Raw genomic sequence first — 22,542 nt, 5'->3', positions numbered from 1 at the left:
GCCGGATTCTTAATTTCTTTTTTGATTCTATTTTTTTTCTCTTTTCGCTTATATTAATATTGTTACTAATTTGGTTTTATAAAGTGTGTATTTAAAAAAAAAAAAATAACCATGATTCTCATTTTTAAACATTTATCTTTCAATAATAAAGGAGTTGCTATAATAGTGAAGAGAGGAGAAATATTGATGAAAATAATGAGAAGATCAGATTGAAGAAAAAATTATTGATAATCCCCCCCCCTTTTCCCATGAAGACAAAACATCTGCAATGTTATTTCATCTTCTAAACAATGAGAGAAAGAGAGAGGGGGGGGGGGGGCTGTGCTCTAGGCCCTATTTATCCTCTCTGCGCTACTATAATAGAGGAATAATTATGTTAATCAATTACCTGACATGTGAGAGCCATATGATTTAGCAGACCACATGGCGTTCCATCAGGAGTATGAACAGGACATAAGAACCCTGAAAGGAATTAGAAATATAATGATTAAAATTTAATAAAATCATTAAATATTTAAAAAAAAAGAATAACTGTACATATAAGGAAGATAATTCTTAGAAAAATTATAAAATTATATAAAAAGACAATTCAGAATAATAAATTTTTTTAGCACAAAATATTACAAAAATGGGGCTTGTAAAAATTTTATTTCACAAAATTGTTATCTTTTGAGAGTTGAATAAATAGCGTTATATATAATCTGATGATGATTTGATTCTTTTAAGTGTAAGAATTCAAACAAAAATAATTCCTTTATTGCACAGACATTTTAAAATTTGGAAAAAAAGAAATTGTTACATTTTTTCATAGTTGATTTATATTTAATACCTCTCCAATATTCTACTAAAATAAAATTTTAACCATATTAAATTAATTAAAATTTTACACTTCAATGTCAAATTATAAAACCATTAAAGCAAATCTAATAATCAGGAAATAAACAATTCACAAAAAATGTAAAAGTAAATAACAGATAATAAATTAGAATAATGAACTATAGCAATAATAAATTACTTAAAATGGTCTTATTTTAATAAAGGGTCATTTTAAAAATATTATTTTCAATTATTCTTTAGTCTAAAATATTTGAAAGAAATTTTTTTGTTTTCCCTATAGATCACTTAGTACAAGTTTCTTCGTTTTACAATTAGAAAATCTTCTAATGGATCTTTCCAATTGATATACCAAAAATAGTTCTGATAGTAAATATGTGAAGTATTCTGAAGATTTTTATAAAGCAATTCAAAGTATAAAACCATCATGCTTTGAAAGTATACTTTTTTTTTCTTCTTTAAAATGGCTTAAGACCTGAAGGATCATTTACTTAATGCTTTGAGATAAATATGTCGGGAAATAAATCAACTTAAGAGTTAATGAGCAAAACTTCACTTAGTAATCATATTGTATAATTTATAATCTTTGTCATGTGGAGGTATGGCAAGATTGCCTTGTAGTGAATTGCTGGATTTAATGAATTGTATCATAAATGCAATTCTACTTACAATCCCCTCCAATACTTGCATGAGTATTGCATATAATATGAGCAATCAAATGGTCTCACATCAAAATTAATTGAGATGAATAATAATTAAAAATATTTTGTTTCTATATCTTATAGTTATTGTTTCACATTATTTTGGAATATGTTCAAGATTTCTCGGACACCTTGTAAATTGCATTGCTTTAAGTCTCCTCATCCCAGGAACTTTTAATTCGTGAATATCCATAATAATTCTTTCTATTAGCTATGCGAAATCACTAGATAATATTTATTCAAAGGTAATAGCATTTTGAGTATATCATGTATTACAGTGGAGGTGATATTATTATTAAAATACCAGAAAAATATTTAACAATACTGAAAATATTTGGTTTTTAATCACACAATAGGTATGCAAGAAATTTGACTCAAACGAAAATGTTAACACAATTAGCATGACAAAAGGAAATTCAGTTTTGATATATAAGGAAACTTTAAATGTAAAATTTTTTATAAGTTTAAATAAAAAATATTTTTTGAATATATTACATATACCTTACAGCATAATGATAAATAACTTACCCCAAGCTTCAGGCAAAAGCTTTCTAACTGTTGTTGTACGCATTTGAGCAAAAAATGCCCCTCTGTGAACAGCACGAAAATGGGAAAGATAACGCCAGAAATTCAACTTATCTGCTACAATTACCAATCCAGTATTTTGCTGTAAACTACTTTCATAACGTGGGATAAAATTTCCTGTAGCCAAGACATTTTCAACAGATCGAGTTATGTCCATTGAACGAGCAAAGCAATCTCTCATTAAAGCTGTTAAAAAGACAAATGAAGTTAAATTTTGAAAGGTATCCGCCAAAATCATTCAGCAAATGCATAACATTTATAAATCTCTCAAACAATGATGTATTCATAATAAGTAAATTTAATTAAAGGAAATAGAAAAATCCTAATTATATCGCATTTCAATGAAGTTAATTTTTGGTACTTTTCCGTTAGCCGGACGCAAGCAAAAAATCGTCAAATATAGAATTCCGCCAAATTTTTACCGCCAAATTCGTGTTGGATTCACAATCCGTTAGCCGAAGGCAAGTAAAAAAAATCGCCAAATAATGTAGAATTCCGCCAAATTTCTTACGCCAAATTCGCGTTTGGTTCACAACAGGCGACATTTGTGCCCGGCTAACGGAAAAGTACGTACTTTTTTTTCGTTTCAATGAATTTTTTTACATAAGCACATATTATATACCGGGTGCGGCATAAATTCGTGCAAACTTCAAAAAATCATAATAAAAAAAGAAATGTTGGGGAAAAATTGCGGTTTGTGGGAATATGTTCAGAGAGCCTTTGGATTTTGCTGTTTCCATTCAAAAAATGTATTTAAAAAATGACCGACAGATGGCGCTCACACGTCATACCGAGACTGTTTATGCAAATAAGTATAGCTATAAAACACAAAGCTGGAAATGAATTTGTCATTCGACGCCAGTAGCATGCTATCGCTACCGGATCGAGTATTAGGGGTGAAACTGTCCTATAAGAACGGTGAATCCGCGACTAAAGCATTGCGACAGTTACGGACGGTGAAAGGAATTAAGGCGAAGAAAAACCAAATTTCATTGAATGGGATATTGAATTTAGTTCGCCGTTTTGAGGAAATGAGAAGATTAGAGGATCGTCCACTAAGTGGCAGACCATCCGTCAGCACTGACCGCGTCCCTGTTGTCCAAAGGGTCATGAGAAATGCGGCAGTCGAGACTTCAACGGGGAGTGCCAGTGCACGTGAAGCAGGTAAAATAACAGAAATTCCGGAAAGGTCTATCTGACGTATTCTGCACGAAATCTTGAAGCTGCATCCGTACAAGACAGAGGCATTTCACCAGTTCCTGCCAGCAGATTGCGAGAAAAAACAAGCCATTGCAACATGGGTGCTCGCACAAATGGAACGTGACCTACAATGGTTATTGAAAATAATGTGGACAGATGAAGCTCACTTTTCATTGCATGGTGACGTCAATACGCAAAACAGTCGTATATGGGCAGCATCAAACCCTCGTGCGTACACGACCAAACCACTACATTCTCCACATGTGAATGTTTGGTGTGGTTTCACTGCGTCCTTCATTCTAAGCCCTTTCTTTTTTGAAGAGCTTTGTCCTGTATCCGGTTGGAAAACCTGTTCCGTCACTGCAGAACGCTATCTTAGACTTTTGGGGGACCCCGTTATGCCTGCTTTGCAGCAAAGACGTGCGTTATCTTCCGTCACCTTCATGCAGGATGGTGCCCTGCCCCACGTTGCTAGTTCCGTTAAGACGTTGCTCCTAGACACATTCACCGAGGACAGAGTGATAAGCAGAGGATGTAAGAATGAGTGGCCCTCACGATAGCCAGATCTTTCTCCAGCGGACTTTAGGTTGTGGGGATACCTGAAGTCTGGTGTCTATTCGGGCTCCCCTGCCACTTTGATGGAACTGAAAGATGCCATTCAAATGGAGTTAGTGCCGACATGTTACACGCAGCTGTAATAGACGTAGTTACGTGCCTCACTTGCTTAAAATCTTGTGGTGGCGGTCATGTTTAGCATCTTCTGCTTTAAAATAAAATGTATTATAATGTTACTGTGCTCTGTTTTCTAGATTTGCATAAACAGTCTCGGTATGACCGTGTGAGCGCCATTTATCGGCCATTTTAAATACATTTTTTTTAATGGAAATAACGAAATTCAAAGGCTCTCTGAACATATTTCCGCAAACCGCAATTTTTTTTTTCGAGCATTGCTTTTTTTTACTATGATTAAAATAATTGCAAGAATTTATGCCGCACCCGGTGTATATATAGTTCGTTTCAGTATCCCAAGACTACCAGTTTTCGACGATTCTACCTCGAAAAGAGGGTGAGATATGAAAGGATAAACACTTTCCCAGATATTTTTTTTTAAATTTTTATCTTGATTTCCACTTTATTAGATAATTTTCGTTCAATTTTTCTTCTTATGTATGAGACTAGATTTTTACCGTACTATTTTATTTTAACTCAAAAAGCCATACTGATTGCTTATATGACTAATTCAAGTGGACAAAAAGCTTTCAAAATCTGCAAGAAAAATATTTAATATATCATTATATATGAACGAGATTATCTATTATTATCAACATATTATAAAAAAAGGAATTTAACAATAAAAATCATAATTATTTTGTAAAAAAACAAATTACTAAATTTTAAGAACAGAAACTTTTAATTTATACACTATAATTTACTTTCTAAGCCTTTTACACTAAATAAAAATCGCTCTAACTTTAGAACTTTTTTGACAATATTGTCTCGAAGGAAGAAATTACGCCGTTAGTTTAATCAAACAATTACATTTAATAGTATGAAGCAACTCACAACAACAAGACACTGAGAACTTACACCTCACTGCTGGGATTCGGCTTTTATACTCATACAGAATGTACGAAAACAATTCAATTTGAATATTTAAGAAAGATACAGAAGCTTCCAGAGTTTAGGTAAATAACAGCTAATATTTTAAATAAAAGAATTTCAATCTTTGGATAAAACACCATGGTTGAGTTTCGAACCACGGATCAACCAATCAGAAATGAGATACTTTGCCGATTGGGCTATTTGCTAGTTATTTTGACTAGTGCGGCAATATTACAAGTTATCCGCAGTTTTCACCCAAGTCCGCGGATAATCTGTGTTCACCCTATAGTCAAATGCCAAAACATAACATCCTTTTATCTTTCCTTTCACTCCTAATTTGACTAAATAAACACATCTTGACACATGCGCAAATCAACGGTGGGTTTTCGAATCCGTGAATAACACCACACACAAACAAACACTATCATTAGAGTCATCATTAAGAATAAGTTATATAAAATATTTAATTGAAAATTTTAGCAACCCATTAATTCTGGCAAACCAGCTGGCCACTAAAGGCAGTTAGTGAGTATATATATTATAAATATATAACAATATATATCAAAACTTCAGGCAAAACATCTTTTTTTAAATTTATTTTTGCCTCCAGTAAAATATAGCAACAACTGTTTTGCATAATCAAATTGAGAACTCCAGTATATGAATTTCTTTCTTATCTTGTCGAGTATAACATTTTAAAGAATTTATATAATATAGAATATAATTATGCCATCAAAAACATAACGTGTAAAAAAAAAAAAAAAAAAAAACCAAGTCTCGCAACTCAGTTGTTCTATTGTAAAAAGTTGCGAGATTCATGTAATACCAAGTCGGTCAATTTATTCAGTCTCTACTTAAGGGTCCTTCTGTCTTAAGTTATTACGTAATTAGCTAACCTAGCAACATCTTATAGTGACCATATCAATATTAAAAATCTTTTATGGTTTAAATAAATAGATTGACTTGGCCATCGCATGAAAACACAATGCATCTTTACATTAAATTAGATTATATTAACATATTATATTAAATTAGATTGTTTAGTATACTAAATAAACTTGTGACAATAATTACATAAAGTATGATTAAAGTAGTGTAAATATCTACCTAGGGTGAGAACAGAATTTTTAGCAGATTTTAATTTCTTTTCAATATTTACTCGAACAGATGTAAGCCAAGAGTATAGTCTTTCCTAAAAGTAATACAAAAATTGTTTTGAAATGTTTTGCATTATTCTTATGCTGTAAATATAAAAATATAGAAGTTTTTCTAATGAAATAACTTCAAAAAAAATCTGAGTTTAAACATTTAAATGTATTAGTAAAGTACAGATTTATTAATACATACTTTGAGTATAATGAGATAAAGACTTCCAGGCGTTAATATTTCTTGATTCATGAGGTTATCTGCAGATTCAAGAGCACATTCATTTTTTACAACAGCAAACAGTTTTTGAATCATAACCCTTTAAATGCAAAATTATTGAATTTGTTTACTTTTTAGACAAATATAACAAATACAAGATTTGGAATTAAATCATATTCAAAAAAATTCTGTATAAGCAAATGACAAGTAAAATGACACAATACAATATTGAAAAATAGAACATCAAATACTTCATTATTAAATAAATTTATTAGAAATTCCAATCATTTTTAAATACATCATAAGTAAAAAAAAAAAAAAAAAAAAATATTAACAAAATTTAAAAAAGCTAATAATAATAATAATAATAAAAAAAAAAAAAAAAAAAAAAACAGAACTTAAGACACATCACCATAACAGTTTTAATCACTCAAAATTATAAAGCACATATTAATTAAAATTTTACTTACACAAGGAAGTTAAATTTTTCTTCACCAGTTTCTAAGTGAACACAAATACATTGTCTAAAATAAGAAAACTTTAGTTAAAAGAATAAAAATAATGATAATAAATGAAATGCTCAACTTAAATATCAAAATTCATATTAATAATCATTTTCTAAGAAGTTTTGTTAGTATAGACTGCATATATAAAAAAGATTGGCACTTCAAATACTTCTTGGCTTATTGATTTAAAGAAGATAAGCAAAAAAATAATAAAATACGATCGTTGTTTTCCACACATCTACAAGAAAATAAAATACATTTTCTTGAAATTTAGGAATTAAACTATATTTATAAAAAAAAAGTTGAAAAATGACAAATAAAAATTAATAATACAAAGTGATTTTGTGTTTGGTACACATTAAATGTAAAAAAGAGCCACATATACACATTTAATGCAATTATTACTTAAAGAAAGTTCAAGATATTATCAAATTCATTTATATAAGTTTTCATTAATTTCATTTAAATTCATTATATCACTTTTTTTCTATATTATATCCATATTATCCTATCTATAATATTATTATATCAGTTTTTTGCTTTTTAATTAAAAAATTATCAGATTACGAAGGTACCTTACAAATATGCTGGCATTAATGAAAAGTTATTTCAATATACATTTGAAATTAGGATTTAGACATCAATAGATTCAGTACAATTAATTTTCTGGTACCATGGATAAGACAATTATTCATTCATATTATTCACAATTATTCAAAGATTTAAGGCCTGAAGCAACTCTATGCGTACATACACAAACAATTTAGCAAATTTTTATGTGGCATTAAAAGTTTTTTAAATGACACAAATTAAATGACCATGAACTGAAGGCCCTATTTTTCTTTCCCCTATGGTATTACTTGTTCTTCCCCTTTTGCAAAAGCTAATGTTATAAAAAGTATGTGTAACAATTAATAAAAAAATACAGTATTTCTTCTTTGTAACTCACAATTCTGCTTTGGATGGTTGAGTTTCTCTATAAAGAATTTCTCTACATAGGTCAACTAATTATAAACGTGATTTTTGCTATTACTGAAGGAGGTGGGAAGGGGGACCAAAGATTTTTAAGAACCATTTTTAGAAAATTCAATAACTATAAAATCACATAATTTAGATATAGAAATGCATATAATAAATTTAAATAAAAATGCATGAAATGCATTATTACTTTCTTGCTTACTTCTTCCAAACACTTAAGAAAAAAGCAGAAAAGGTGATTAGATATGCTAATTTTCAGTTTATAAGTTAAAACTTGCAACTCAAATTGGCTTTTGAAAGCACAATGCAAGTGCCTCTATCATTAGACACTCCACAGCAACAACTAGAAACTAATTTAAAAGTTAGGGTGCTTTCTAGGATGCCAATTCCAATTTTAAATAAAATTCATTAAAATTCCATAAGAATATCTTAACCACATTTTTTTTTTTAATTATCAATGATTGTAGAAGAAAATGTGAGACAAATACAGATTAAGAAATCTTTATTTAATTTAAACAAATGAACTGGGAACAGTGTGAAATAAAAATATTTTAAATTTACATTTCAAATTAACTGCTGAAGCTTCAATTCCTAAAACCATTTGAATTCTATATTAAACTGAAAATTATTTTCTGCCTTCTCAAGTAGTGTGTTCCCAGATTTCCACAGTTTACAAATCATTTCTTCAAATATTGGTCTTTTTTATTTCAAATCATTTAATTTAACTACAAAGCGTTTCCTTCTTATAAAACACTAAGGTACTTAGAACTGAAATAGTTATTATCTATTGTCAAATGGCAATATTCAAATGTAAACAAATCCATATATGAATGCTCCTTATTTTCATTTTTAAACTGCACTTAATTCAATACTTCACAAATTAATCAAGCTACAAATTATTATAAGAAATGCTCTTGAGAGAGCTCATCATGTCACACACACAAAGGGAGGGGGAATCCTCAATTTAGTCAAAGTAAATAAGATGTAAAATAAATCTACAAATAGGCATCAAATAAAGTTTTTTTCTTCTGCGATATCTTAAAACCCATACAATAGTCTTTTTAATGATATTAATTTCACTTCTGTACATTTAATTTTTACATAATAATTAATAATACATTGTTTATTTTTAAAAATATAATACACAATCTGTAACAATTTTTTAATGTTATAATGTTTAATGAAATTCAAACTCATTAATCAAACATTCAATCATATGATTTGATAATGTCAGATAAAAAAAGACCTGCTTTTGTCAGACATTAACTCTGAAATAAGACTTCCAATTCCAATTTCTATTTCACAGTATGCACATTTTTTAAAATTCGAACCCACTATAATTCGAAAATGATCGATTCAATGAAATCCTTATGTTTCAGTCATATCAAATGACATTTTAAAAAATGAAGTCCATGCTAATTAACTAACACCTTAAATAGTCAATAAACCGAGTGGATAAGCTAATTGCCAAAGGTGGCATTGAAATAAGAGCAAAATGAAGAAAGGCTTAAAAAAAAAATTTAAAAAAAAAAAAAAATGGGAGTGAAAATTAAAGTTTCTCACTCTTTAGAGCTTAATTTTTTTTTTTTAAACAATACTGACTTATTGATCTGTTTTACGAAATAATTTTGTAGTCTCACATTTTTTAATGCACTTCTGAAATATTTTAGCAAAATTGGGACGTTTTGCCTGCTTCAAGAAAGTAACTTATTAAAATGTTTTAACAAGAATAATAATAAAAAAAAAAGGGAAATATAACATAAGCCACTGTTTGCATCACATGGACAAACTTTAATGAACAAAATATATCTGAAGATGAATATTAAAATCTCCTTTAATACCAGATTTATAACTTTTTAAAATAACTAAAGAATCACAAAAATCAAACTAAAAATTGGAATCTTAAGGTATTATTTTTAATTATTGAGAAAAGAATAAATATTAAAAATCTTTTAAATAATTAACACGAAGAGCAAATTTAAATAATCTATTAATTTTGTTCCTCATTATCAAAACAATTTAAGAATTAAATCTGTAACTCAAACAGATAACAAAGCTTTGTCAGTCACATAACTATTTGTCTTTCCAAAACAGATTATAATGCATATTTTAACCCAGAGCAATGAAAAAAATAATCTAGATCAAAATACCAATATTTAGCCCTGAGAGAAATTTTGCAATAGTAAAATTTTAGTTTAAGTATAAAGTATTTTAAAAATAATAAATAAATGAAAATTCACTTACTCAAGTAAAAACTTTGCAATCTCAATAGGAGAATACCAAGATGGTAAATTAAGTTTGACAGTAAACTTTTCACCAAGATAATTAAGGGCTTGCTCTTGAAAATAAATACCTTCTGATGCCATTTTTCTCAACATGGTTTTTATACAGCTATAAATGAAGATAAGCATTAGGAATATTTAATAAATAATTTACATAAATATACAATATAAAATTATATTTGAAAAATCTTAAATTGCTATTCACCCGATTGGTGCAGTTCGTGAAATTAATTAAGTTGTATCTTGCACTGAAGTTCAGAAAAACTCAAATAAAAATGAAAACATGAAAGAAAATCATTGTCTTATCAAACCTAGCTGACAAATCAGTGATTCTCTCATCCATATTAAAACATAATGGAGCATATCCCATTTCTTCAAACAATCTCAAAAATTTCGATTTGAATTTCTGAAAATTTTTTATTTGCAAAGTCAGAAGCTTTACATTGTGAAAATTAAGATATTTAAAATATCAAGACAACCTTTGCTTGTGTGAAAATCGACTTTCTAAATGATTGGTTATCCTTACATAAAATGAAAGAAAACACATAGCAACAATATCTACAATTAACCGCTATTCACTAACTTTATTATTATTCCAAACTATTGATATTTTTTCAAACTTTGCAAATTATGGAATTCATGAAATCTAAATTTTTGCTTAAGTACTGCTTGAAGTTTTGACATCAAACAGCATCTTTTCTTCCTTCTCTCATTCTTAATTCATTCAAAGCTAATCATCTAACAAATAATGAAACACTAATAGCATTTTCCAAATTATATAAGATTTCAATTTTCTGCGAATATGCCAAAACTTTGTATTTTAATGTTATCATTTCTATCATTTTTCCACAAAGAAATAGTTTTTGATTAAAAAAAAAGAGAGAAAGTGTGAGAGAGAGAGAGAGAAGATACATGTTTATGAATATATCATTAGAACTCCGTTAATAATATAGTTGAAATGATTGCAATTTAGTTAGATAGCAAAAAAAACAAACAGGATGACCAGATGCATTCATTGGGGGGCAATGAATATAGTTAATGATGTAAGGTCTATACTCTTCAGCAAACTGCATATGAATGAAATTCAAACAATAGGCAAATTAAAAGATAACAATCAAGATAAAGTATATGCGCAAAAACCACATTCCATTTCAAGAAAGACTACACTACACTCTCACACAAACAATTAGAGAAGGAAGGTAACTTTAAAAAGATAAACACAAAATACATACCCTTGAAAAAATGTATCTTCTTCCTTTCCTTTAATAAGCTGTTTGTAAATATAATAATCTACTTCATTTATAAGGGCCTTAAGTATTACCATCACTGGAACAATATACATCTCTCGCTTGTAAGTAAACATAAGTTTTACGGTTCCATCAGAAAGATAATGCATAACAAGATTCTATATGGGAGATAAAAGTTTGAAATAGATTTACATTCTATTTTAAACAACTATTCCAATCAAGACAGCTATGTTTATATATTTCATTTCATGTATCTTTCCAGAAATACTTTCTGAAAAATTAGATCTGAATTATACGAAATATTTTCAACATATTTTTCAATATAAATATTGAACAGTACAATAACTACTTAGGCATACATACGAGATGAAGATAATTCATCAACTTCCTTTTAAAGTTGCTTTTATTTTGGCATTTTACTACGACCACAAGTAAATTTACATTATTCGAATAAAAATACATTTTTAAAAGTAAATATTGAACAGGTATTTAATTTATGCTACACTATGAAAATGAGACAAATAAAAAAGAAAGAGCAAGAAGATATTTATTTGTAAATACAATAACTGAATTATTTAAGGGTTTTCTAAATGAGAAAAGAATTTCTATTTCATTCTTATATCTAATATAATTTTAGAATGCCTTCATGTTTCACATACAATATTAAAAACACAACCACAGAAATAAGAAATCAATGTGTTTAGTGTAAAAGATCGTTATGTATAAAACTACTCATATATTTAATCAATACCTTTTACTATGAACACTTGCTTTTTTCCCACATAAAAACATCAGCATAAAATTCTTGAATAGATTGATTGATTGAATACATTGATTTTGTTAAAAAAAATTGTAATTGTATGATCAAGAGGAAGAGAAGAACAAAACTATCTAAAGTAATGTTGATATACACAATCATCACTTTTATTTGCAAGATATAACAAATCTGAATAAACATATATATTAAAATGATAGTGTATATGATACAAAGCAGTAATTAGTTTATAAAATGTATCCAACCAACCACAATTTTTTTAATGAAACAGACATAATATCAATAACAACTTATGAAAGTCCAAACATTATACATTGCATGCTTTGTGCTTCAAATAGTTTAATTTTTAAACCTTGTTTAATAATAAATTCTTTTAATAAAACAGTAACAAAAGAAATCTACAAATTAATTTTATCATTGATTATAAAGTCTTTTTTAACATGTATTTCATAGTTTATGTATTTCATAGAAAATGGATTAAGCCAAAACATATGATAGGATCAGAAGTTAATAGATAAGGAAGACATTTAAATTTTAATGGATTAAATTAGCAAGAGTGCAAATATTGTATTTTATAAAATTTGACTGATTAAGCAGTCAATTTTTGAATTTCTACAAATTTGAATATATCATAATCACTCATTTATCAACTGAAAAGTTTAAATAACAATCACACACTATTATATAATTTGAAAATTGCAGAGAAGTTGAATAAAGTTTTTAAAATTTCAAAGCAAATTGGATTTAAGATAACTGTTTTTTTGAAAGCAAATTTTTGAAGCATTGCAATATACTTAGTAAATTTTTTAAAATACAGACATTAAGACATAATACATAAAAATGCAGCCCTATTTTAGTGATATCAGTATTAATAATATTATTTATAAAAACAAAAAAAATTATAATACATACCACACCCGATTGATCTTTTCTAACAGATCTGACAGCTACTCCATATTCTGTAAACAAATCACCTCTTTTTTTCCATGAATTTCTTTGCATGGCTATAGGCTAAATAAAAAAAAATAACAATACAATAATATACAATTAACTGGTAATTAGTAGCAACTTATTCGTTATGATTGTAACATTCTTTCAACTTATTTTAGAAGTTAAACAAGAGAAATGAAGGTCAGGGCAATTCATCGTGGAGCTCATGACTGCCCACTCCCTACACAACTGATAGGTTGATCAGAAGAAAAAATTAACCTTTTTCTCCCTTTAAATTCAAAGATCCAGAAACTGCAATCAGAACAGATTTTTTTTTTTTTTTTTTTATCATTCTCTGTCAGTGGAAGTTAATCAATTTTGGTTCTAATTTTCATTGCCTTGACAAAAATACATCTGCTTTATTGAACATTCATTTTCTTTTGATAGAGGTTACACTATGAAAAAAAGTTTTCAAATAATGTTTAATTTTCTAAAATGTAATTCAAATGAAAACTTTTACGAGGAATCAATTATTATTGATTATTGCAGGTAAAAAATTATGAATATTACAAATCATTTACTGCACCTCTTACTAATATTCGCTTTTGAATGATCATTATCAAACAGACAAGGTGAAAATGGAAGTGTGTGAGGGTAAAGAGGCTCAAATATTTTTATCTGTTGAATTATCACATCACCATTCACATCTTTTTCCAATTGACAAAGCTACAAGAAATTTTAATCATACTGTTTATTTAATATGTTTGAAATGCAACAAACTTCTTCATATCTGGATTTGAAATTAAAAATTTTAAGCTTTTTAAAGAATAAAGTATCTTAAAACTGCTATCTCTTGATAAATATTTTTAGCAGCTTTACTAATTTCTAAGCTGATAAGCTACCACTACTAAATAGTTTGGGAATCATTAATTTCAAAAATTTAAATTAAACAGCTAAAAAGGAATTTAAATTTTGATATTAAAAAATCATAAATTTAGTTCCACAAGTAATAAAACAAGTTGAAAATAAAGAAAATTTTATACAGAAAGGCGAGGACTGCATAGTTAGCTTTTCTGTTCAATATATATATAAGCATATTATATTTAATTCATGACATTTTATTCCTTATTCTAAAATTTTATTAAAAAGGCACGTGTTTCTAATAAAAATGCAGTATTTTAATATTTTTCAAATTTAATTCTTAATAATAAATTAAATTAAAATTAATTAATCTATATGTAAAGCATGATCTAATAGTGAATTAAAGGAATTGAAGCTTAGAATAAAATTATAATGAATTGTGAAAGGCATAAAACATTAAGAGGTAGAACATAATAAATTAGATTTTAACCATTTAAAAAATAGTTTTTATAAGAATATTTAAAAATATGATTTATTTAAATAAAAAGTTTGGAAGTCAAAACAAAAATCAAATATATGAAGCATTGAAAAGAAAACAGCAAGAAAAAAAATCAATTAAAAATGAATATTGTAAAAAAGAAAATTTCTAAACATTTATAATGCATTAAAATATAAATGTAGTTGAAATCATATTTCACTAAGAGTAGTGTTGTCAAAAACTCAAGCTCTGATATTTTTGCTTTGCACTCCTGTTTTTTGATAAAAATAATATTTAATACTTTCTGGTATATCATAAATAATGTTTTCAAAAATGCATTTTTATTAACAACTCTGATATATCAATTGCAGATACCAGATTTATGTAACTAGAACAGTCATGTTTTGTTACCCAAATTATAAATAACTTATTTTACTTTATATTAATCCAAAGCTGCACATGTTCAATTTAGTCATTGGAAATCAAAAGGATAAATGCTATTTCAAAATTTTCAAACATATAACTAAATAAACGCGAGGAAAATGAAGGCAGCCATGAACATGTATGTATGTATCCATAAAACAGTGTATAAAGAATACTGTAGAGCAATTTGGAATATTAGCATATCTTGTCTTAAATCTAGAAAAATAATTAGTTAATATTAAAATTCATGTATAATTCAATAATATCTTAATAAACAAGATTTTTTTGAAAAAAATGCAAAAAGTTTGGTAAGTATTTTTGATTTATATACAGTTATAACATAGTTTCATTAGTCTCTAATATTATACCCATAAAGAAGAAATCTCATCAATCTGCGTGTATATATATATATATATATATATATATATATATATATATATATATGGGCAATATTAATAGCATATGGTAGGAAACATATTTGAAGAAAAATCTAAAATTGAATATAAACTCATGATTGAAAGACTAAAAATTTATATTATATATATATATATATATATATATATATATATATATATATATATATTATAAAAAATGTATTATTTTAATAAATATATTAAATTATTTTCTGTTAATTCAAAATAAAAAATATATAATTTCATCTAAAACAATCAGTATTAAAAATCAGAATAAAGAATAAGCAAGAAAATATTTTGTACAATAACTGAAAGATTTACTTACATAATTTCTTCTTTGTGCAATTAATAATCTAATGACTTTTTCCAAACCATTAATTATAAAATAACCACCAAATTCCTATAAGAAAATAATTTAATGATCAAAATAAAACTAAGAAAAAAAAAGATATACTTTATTTTTACTAATATACAACAAAACTCTAAAGGTTCAATAAACAGATCTCATATTTGGACAAAAGACATATTATACCTTTTAAATTTAATTAATGTTAGTTTAAGCTTTTCATACCTAACGGGTATTTACATCCCAATGTTCTGATTTTATTCCCTATTGGGTAAATGAATCCTAACTTTACATGGATTATTATAGAAAGAACCATTTTTGCATGGCATTTAAATATTAAGCTTGCTAAAGTCAGATCAAAAGAGTTAAGTAAGAACAGATATTCCTCATTATAATGCATTAGGCTATTACAAATTCAAATGTTCTAGAAGATAATATATTAAACTAGACTCGCATTTTTTCAAAATTTTCCAGTTTAACAGACTGCTTATTTAAGTTTTAACAATATCAATTTTTAAAGATGTGACAAAATGTTAAAAAAAATCCATCATAATCCAGAAACATAAAAAATATTATATAATAATGTACTCCATTATATAGGCCACAAAACTTCTATACATTAATAGGGGGAAAAAAAATCATTCAAATTTTTTCCCTTCATTTTTATTTTTTATGATCTAAACATATAAATTAAAAAAAAAAAAATTCTTCAAAATATCAGATGAACTATGCAAAAAAGTTATTTTTCCCCTCTTCGTCCTCCTCCTCTTTCTTTAAGATCATTATCCATTTCTCTATTACACTAATGGAAACATGAAAACAATTGATAACTTTGACTGAAATTTACAACTTGTAAAATCAATAACAGAATAAATTTTCAAGCTAATTAATCTTATTTTTTTCACTACTTAATCCAACAAAAAATATAATCAATGCAATAAATTTATACATAGCTAACACTACACCATTTAAAATTTATTGTAGACATTTTCACAATAAGATCAAATTTTGTTTAAAACATTAAAAAAAAATTTAATTTCAAATAAAAAAAAATTTATTGTGAACAATGAAGCTATTAATACTTACATTTTCTTCTTCACCAACTTGAACAAGTTGTTTTGGAGTTAATTTATCCAAATTACAAGCTTGAGACTGAAGGAAAAAAGAAAGAAAGAAAATGAATAATAAAGCCGGAAATATAAAATGCATAGAAAAAGAACGCAAGGATACAAATTAAACCTGGAAAATAAAGTAAATAATATTAAATATATTTTTTTATTTAGTATAACTTTCAGTGAAAGGCTGTTTTAGAAATACATGACATTTAAGATACAATGAGGTATGGTAATCTATGATAATTGATAAACATTGCATGTTTTGTGTGAAATCAAATATATATTCTGCATGTATCAGTTTAAAAGAAAACTTAAGATATATAAATATACTAGTTTAAAAACAACACAATTTTCAATTCAATGCTAAGGATTTTAAAAGGAATCTTTAATAATTTTAAATATAATTCCTTACTTTCAGTTATACAGAGCAGACTATTAATTAAACAGTTTTTGGAAAATTTTATATCCATACAAAGGAAAGAAATAACATTACACGTAAGATTTGTAGAACTTCATGCTACTACCATCTGTCACAAAAATGGAACAGACGAAAGTAAGATACCAAGTACTGAAATGAGTTTACTGAATATATCACATAAACAGATGAGAATGGAAATAGAAAATGGTAGCTCTTATATGAAATGGTTCGTGAATTTCGGTAAGTATATATAAGGGGTGTTTAAAAATACTGGATTGCTAAGAAATATGACAGACAGAAATCAGGGCATAGATATTATTATTGCTGCCTATAAATAAATGAAATAAGAATTGCATTAATTTCAAATTTTCTCCTGGTCTCCACAACAAATGAATAAAATTAGAAATTTTATTCTTATTAGATAAGCTTGTTATCATCAAATGTTTATGAAATAGGTAATTTGATCAACATATTTTTTAGATTTCATTAGAAAAAGTTTATTTCCACAAAACAAAATAAAATATATACAAATTGAATAATACCAATCTTTATCTTGAAAAGGAATAACTTCGATAAAATTTTATTATACAGGTAAATATTTTAATAACATAGATTTGCCTTACCTTTACCATGATAGGTACTTCACCAATTGTCTTTTCAACCACATCTTGAATAACTCCATTTAAAGACCAAGAGGTAGTCAAATGAAAGAAGCCCTTGTAAGTTACATGACGACTTCGACACTAAATATGTGAAAACATAAAAAAAAAAAAAAAAAAAACTTATTGTGGCGATTAAGAATGAATTATTTAAAAAGGTAATATTACTTTTCACTAACTAGAATGGTCACAATAACCCTAAAAATGCAACATAAAAACACAAAATTTTCTTCTTAAATGATCACAAATTTCAAACTAACCTAACCATCTGATTTGACAAACATTTGGACAAAATTAAATTAACTTGTTTACTTCTACAAAAAAAAAATAAGCTTATTGTTAATTTCATCTTCAAAGGAAAAAAAAGATTAAAATTATTTTTTTTTTTTTTTTTTTCAAATTTATGTGACTTTGAAAAGATTAACTATTAATATAAAATTGTAATCAGATACCAGTGGTCTTAAAAACATCAAATTTCATATGTCTTATTTTAATAAAAGTATTAAATAATACATATTTTTAAATGACATAAATATGTTACCTCAGCTGGATAAACTTTAAAAGTTTTAGCAACAGCATCTCGTTTCACTCTGGGCATTTCAATATAGCAATTCTAAATTTAAAAAAATGAAAACACATCACTCTAACATGAAATAAAATGAGCAATCAAAAATAACCATTATCTAAATTATCAAAAACTAAATGCTTCAAAATAAAATTTTTAAAAAAAAATAAAAATACTTCTACAAAATTTAAAAATATGTCCAAACGAAATTCATACATTACTTAAACAAATATCTGATCTTAAAAACTAGAAACGGGGGAAAAAAAAAAAAAAAAAAAAGGGTGGCAAATATTGTTCCTAAAGATAATTTTGAGTTTGTATCAAGTAAATATATTTTTATTCAGATAATATATATTTTGATACACCTGAAAATGATAAGCAACTACAATTTGCCTGAATGCACACAGAAAATTTTGAATGATCAAAATGCTACAACAGCATAAGCAGGAACTATGAGGTCATGACTGGTCCCCCATTGCCAGAGCCCAAAGGATCATCACCAGTAAAACCCCTCTCGTAGGTGTCATATTCCACCATTAGTAGGAAGCAGTTCACATTAAGCCATTTCTAAACCCACTATAGAGATAATCAACTATCATATCAGAAGCTTCTGATTCTTATTTCTGAAGTATCATCCAGAGGAATATAAGCCTATAAAATCTAACAAGGAACAACCCACTCATTAAAATCTCAATTTTGAAATGCTAGCTCTAATTTTAAGCTTCTTAGTATCACACAGGTTGAACTAAAAGACACATATATACTCTAAAATTATCTATCAAATTGATAGAAGAACCACTTTGTTTCAAAAAGCAAACATTTGTGTTAAAATTTAAGAACGAATCAAATCGAGATTTGTTCACCAACAGAAACTAGCCTCATAACTTAATTATAATGTATTGAAAATCTCACAGCAAAAAGTTCTTAGTGCCTTAAAAAAACAACACACTTATAATAGTATTTAACATAAATCTTTCATTACATAATTTAATAAAGTATCTAATTTGAACGCATAATAATGAAAAACATCAAAAAATTTTCCAGCTTCTTAACCCTTTAAAGGGCCATTTTTTTCTAGTCATATTACGTTAAAATATTTTTAGGCTTGAAATTAGAATAAGAAAAGGGATTCATTTAGCTTATTAGATAAATTTAATTTGATTAATTAATAACTAAGTAACAAATCAGGACACATTTTTTCCGAGATAAAGAATTGAAGCATCTAAGTTTCTGACTTAGTAAAAAAATTTGTCAGAACTTATGGCAACCTACATAATTTCATACAAAGATTGATAAATTTGGTGGGAAGCATACTTCCCACGGCCCTATAAAGGGTTAAACAGAAGAATTAAATTTCATTTTGAGCTCTTATAATATACAAATAATTATTGCTATTTATTGTTAATATTTTTTTTTCTGATTTTGCAATGTTTATATAGAAACTTGATAGACAATGAAAAAAAGAGAACATTATTCATATTATAAATAATGACTCACTCTTAGTTGAACTTGAACACGATCACCATTTGGAAGACCCATTTCCAGTGGTGGGATACTCTAGGAAAAAGCAAATATTAGTGTAAATAAAAAGAAATGTAAGCAAAACATTTAGCATGAAATAAGAAAGAAAATAAGCATTTTATATTAAATACTTAATTAGTAAAGTATAGTTAAATGTAGATATAGAAAACAAAAAAGAATCTAAATCAGTGTTTTTGGTGAACAATTGTGCTACTTTTACATGCCTGCCATCATAAATTTGTCATTTTAAATTATTTTATTTCTTAGGAACAGAATTATTTCTATTCATTAAAATTTTCAAAACAATGCAAATATTGCTATAATTTAGTTCATAAATAAACAAATTTTTTAAGACTTCAAATGAAAGAATTTTAGATTTAATGGGCAGAAATTGACTCAGGCATTTTAGATATTTCTAATAAGATTGAGCTTTTTTTCTTTCAATGTGCTAGCATAAAATTGTAAGGATTATTACTATTATTTTGATATAAAGATAATATGCACATTCATTATTTCATATTTTTATTAATTTAATAGTTATTAATAATTAACAATTTTCAATGAGTGTTATTCTATTTTAAATCCCAAGTTATTTAATCAGCTTTTACAACACAAATAGAAATGGCCATTTCTAAGACAACTCAAACAGATGTAAATTGTGATGTAAGTAAAGAAACTTTTCACAGACTGCAGTGAAATCAAACAAGCTTAACCTGCATATTTGCAAGAAATATTGAATGACTGACATAGAGCATAGCTTTCATTTTGGAATTAGATAATTATAAATACAATAAAATTTAAGTTATCTCAGATAACTAGAATAATAAAACTAAGTAGCCAAATAAATTTTAATCTAAATTTATTTACATTTTATAAATTATAAAAATCAGGTCCCAGTAACAAATTTATTAACTCTCAATTGCAAGTCACAATTATGTATCAAATTATTATATTTATTTAGGGACTAAAATTTATATATTCATAATATTATTGAAAAAAAAATATGAAATCTATTAATATTCCAATGACCTATAAATTATTTACAGAATTAAAAACAAATTATCACAACAGAATATAATAGGAACAAAGCCAGACTGCAAAAGGTAAAATTGATAAAATATAAAAAAGAACATGGATTCTGATAAATATGAAAAGGTTTAAGTTGAAATGACCCTCTACATATTTCAACCATAGATTTTTTATACTTGGAATTTCAAGGAAACTGTCCAATCTTAATAAAATTATTTTAATACACTTTAAAATTGCATTTAATCTATATCTGACACTGACACCATATTAAATAACTCAACACACACACACACAAAATATTGTTATAAATCTTTTTAAAAATAGATTTTATTTTTTATTTTTATAAAACATATGCAAAAAAACCCCTATTTTTATATACTTGTTAAAACACACACACAAAGCATTGATCATAACTGAAAAGTGTAACATATTATACAATATAGATATTCTCATTTACATATAAAAAAAAAGGAAGCAAAATCTGTATATATTCTTTTAAAACTTTATTATAAAGATATTATACAGCACTAAAAGTTACAAATTGCTTAAAATGATAAATGAAATGTAATTCAAATATAAAAACCAGACATATCACAATTATAAATTATCTATAATTCTTTTTCTATCTAAAATTTATTATAATAACTTTTTTTTTATTTTATCATTTCTGAGTTTCAATATCCTTAAGGAGGGAAAGAACTATAGTACTATCAAAAAATTAATAAATTATTAACTTATCAATGTTTCTTTAAGAAACATTCTATGCTCCAGATTTCTATAATTAATAGACAGCAATACAGAAAAGGAATTTCGGTAATTTTTGGATGTGGTGAGATAGTTTACAGAATAATTCTACAATATTATTCTGTTCTTCATGGGAGGGGGGATGTCTTATTAGATTGATCAGAAAAGTACAGGCACAGGGTAGAATATTAAAATTTGTAAGATTAAAGTAAAAATTTTCTCAGTGTATTGTATTCTACTTCTTATAATCAACTAATTGGCAAGTTAAAAGTATCTTTACACCATTTCTATATGTTATTATTCAACTTATACAGTATTAAGTAATTGTTTTCATCCTCTAGATTCAATATAAAATGTTTTATATCAAAACTGTTTAAGTGACCACAGAAGTTTCTTTTATTTTTAGCTCTACTATAGAGGTTTTATAACTAAGAATTCTTATTAAATTATGAAAGTCAATTGCTGTAAAATAGTAAAATATTTCAAGTTTTCCTATTACTTTTAAATTATCAGAAAGTATAATGAATAAGTATCTATTACAAACAAATAAAAATATATAGCTTAAATTTTTAATTTCTAAAACAAGACACAGATTCACAAGTTTGGATGATCATATTTTAAGGATAGTTTAAAGATGATCATATTTTTAAAAGCAAAATGTAAATTTTACCTGTATCATATGAGTGAGTCCTTCTCTTAACACATAATTAAATGAGTCAACATGGGCAATACTTGCATTTAATAAAACCTATAAATGACAAAATTGCATTTAAAAATACCATGAGATTTTTAAAAATATAATTATTGTATGTAAAAAGGTTAAGGTTAACTATCTTGCAACAAGCAAAGCTAAAATATAAAAATAATAAACTTTAAACCATAAGAAAAATAATTGCTATAAATTTGAAACTGCACCAAAATCTTGATAATTAAAACATGCATGTAAATAATGGCGAGATTTTATC

General features: G+C 26.3%; 1 protein-coding gene across 1 annotated transcript in view; it reads right to left on the bottom strand.

The window, feature by feature from the left end:
• The window catches only part of LOC129961571 (DNA-directed RNA polymerase I subunit RPA2-like), a 40,763-nt gene that overhangs the window by 14,588 nt on the left and 3,633 nt on the right, over positions 1-22,542 (bottom strand). Inside the window, exons 2-15 of the mRNA XM_056075067.1 lie at positions 22,248-22,325; positions 19,781-19,840; positions 18,260-18,331; positions 17,683-17,802; positions 16,613-16,678; positions 15,506-15,580; positions 12,988-13,086; positions 11,286-11,458; positions 10,016-10,162; positions 6,758-6,811; positions 6,270-6,387; positions 6,030-6,114; positions 2,064-2,306; positions 389-462 (exon numbers count right to left, since the gene is read on the bottom strand). Of these exons, the coding sequence (XP_055931042.1) occupies positions 389-462; positions 2,064-2,306; positions 6,030-6,114; positions 6,270-6,387; positions 6,758-6,811; positions 10,016-10,162; positions 11,286-11,458; positions 12,988-13,086; positions 15,506-15,580; positions 16,613-16,678; positions 17,683-17,802; positions 18,260-18,331; positions 19,781-19,840; positions 22,248-22,325 (1,464 nt within the window). The remainder of the gene's footprint in view (positions 1-388; positions 463-2,063; positions 2,307-6,029; positions 6,115-6,269; positions 6,388-6,757; positions 6,812-10,015; positions 10,163-11,285; positions 11,459-12,987; positions 13,087-15,505; positions 15,581-16,612; positions 16,679-17,682; positions 17,803-18,259; positions 18,332-19,780; positions 19,841-22,247; positions 22,326-22,542) is intronic.

This window comes from Argiope bruennichi, chromosome 2, assembly GCF_947563725.1.
Source record: "Argiope bruennichi chromosome 2, qqArgBrue1.1, whole genome shotgun sequence".
Lineage (NCBI taxonomy): Eukaryota > Metazoa > Arthropoda > Arachnida > Araneae > Araneidae > Argiope > Argiope bruennichi.
Note: the sequence above shows the minus strand (reverse complement) of the source record. Positions and strands in the feature narration are given on the sequence as shown.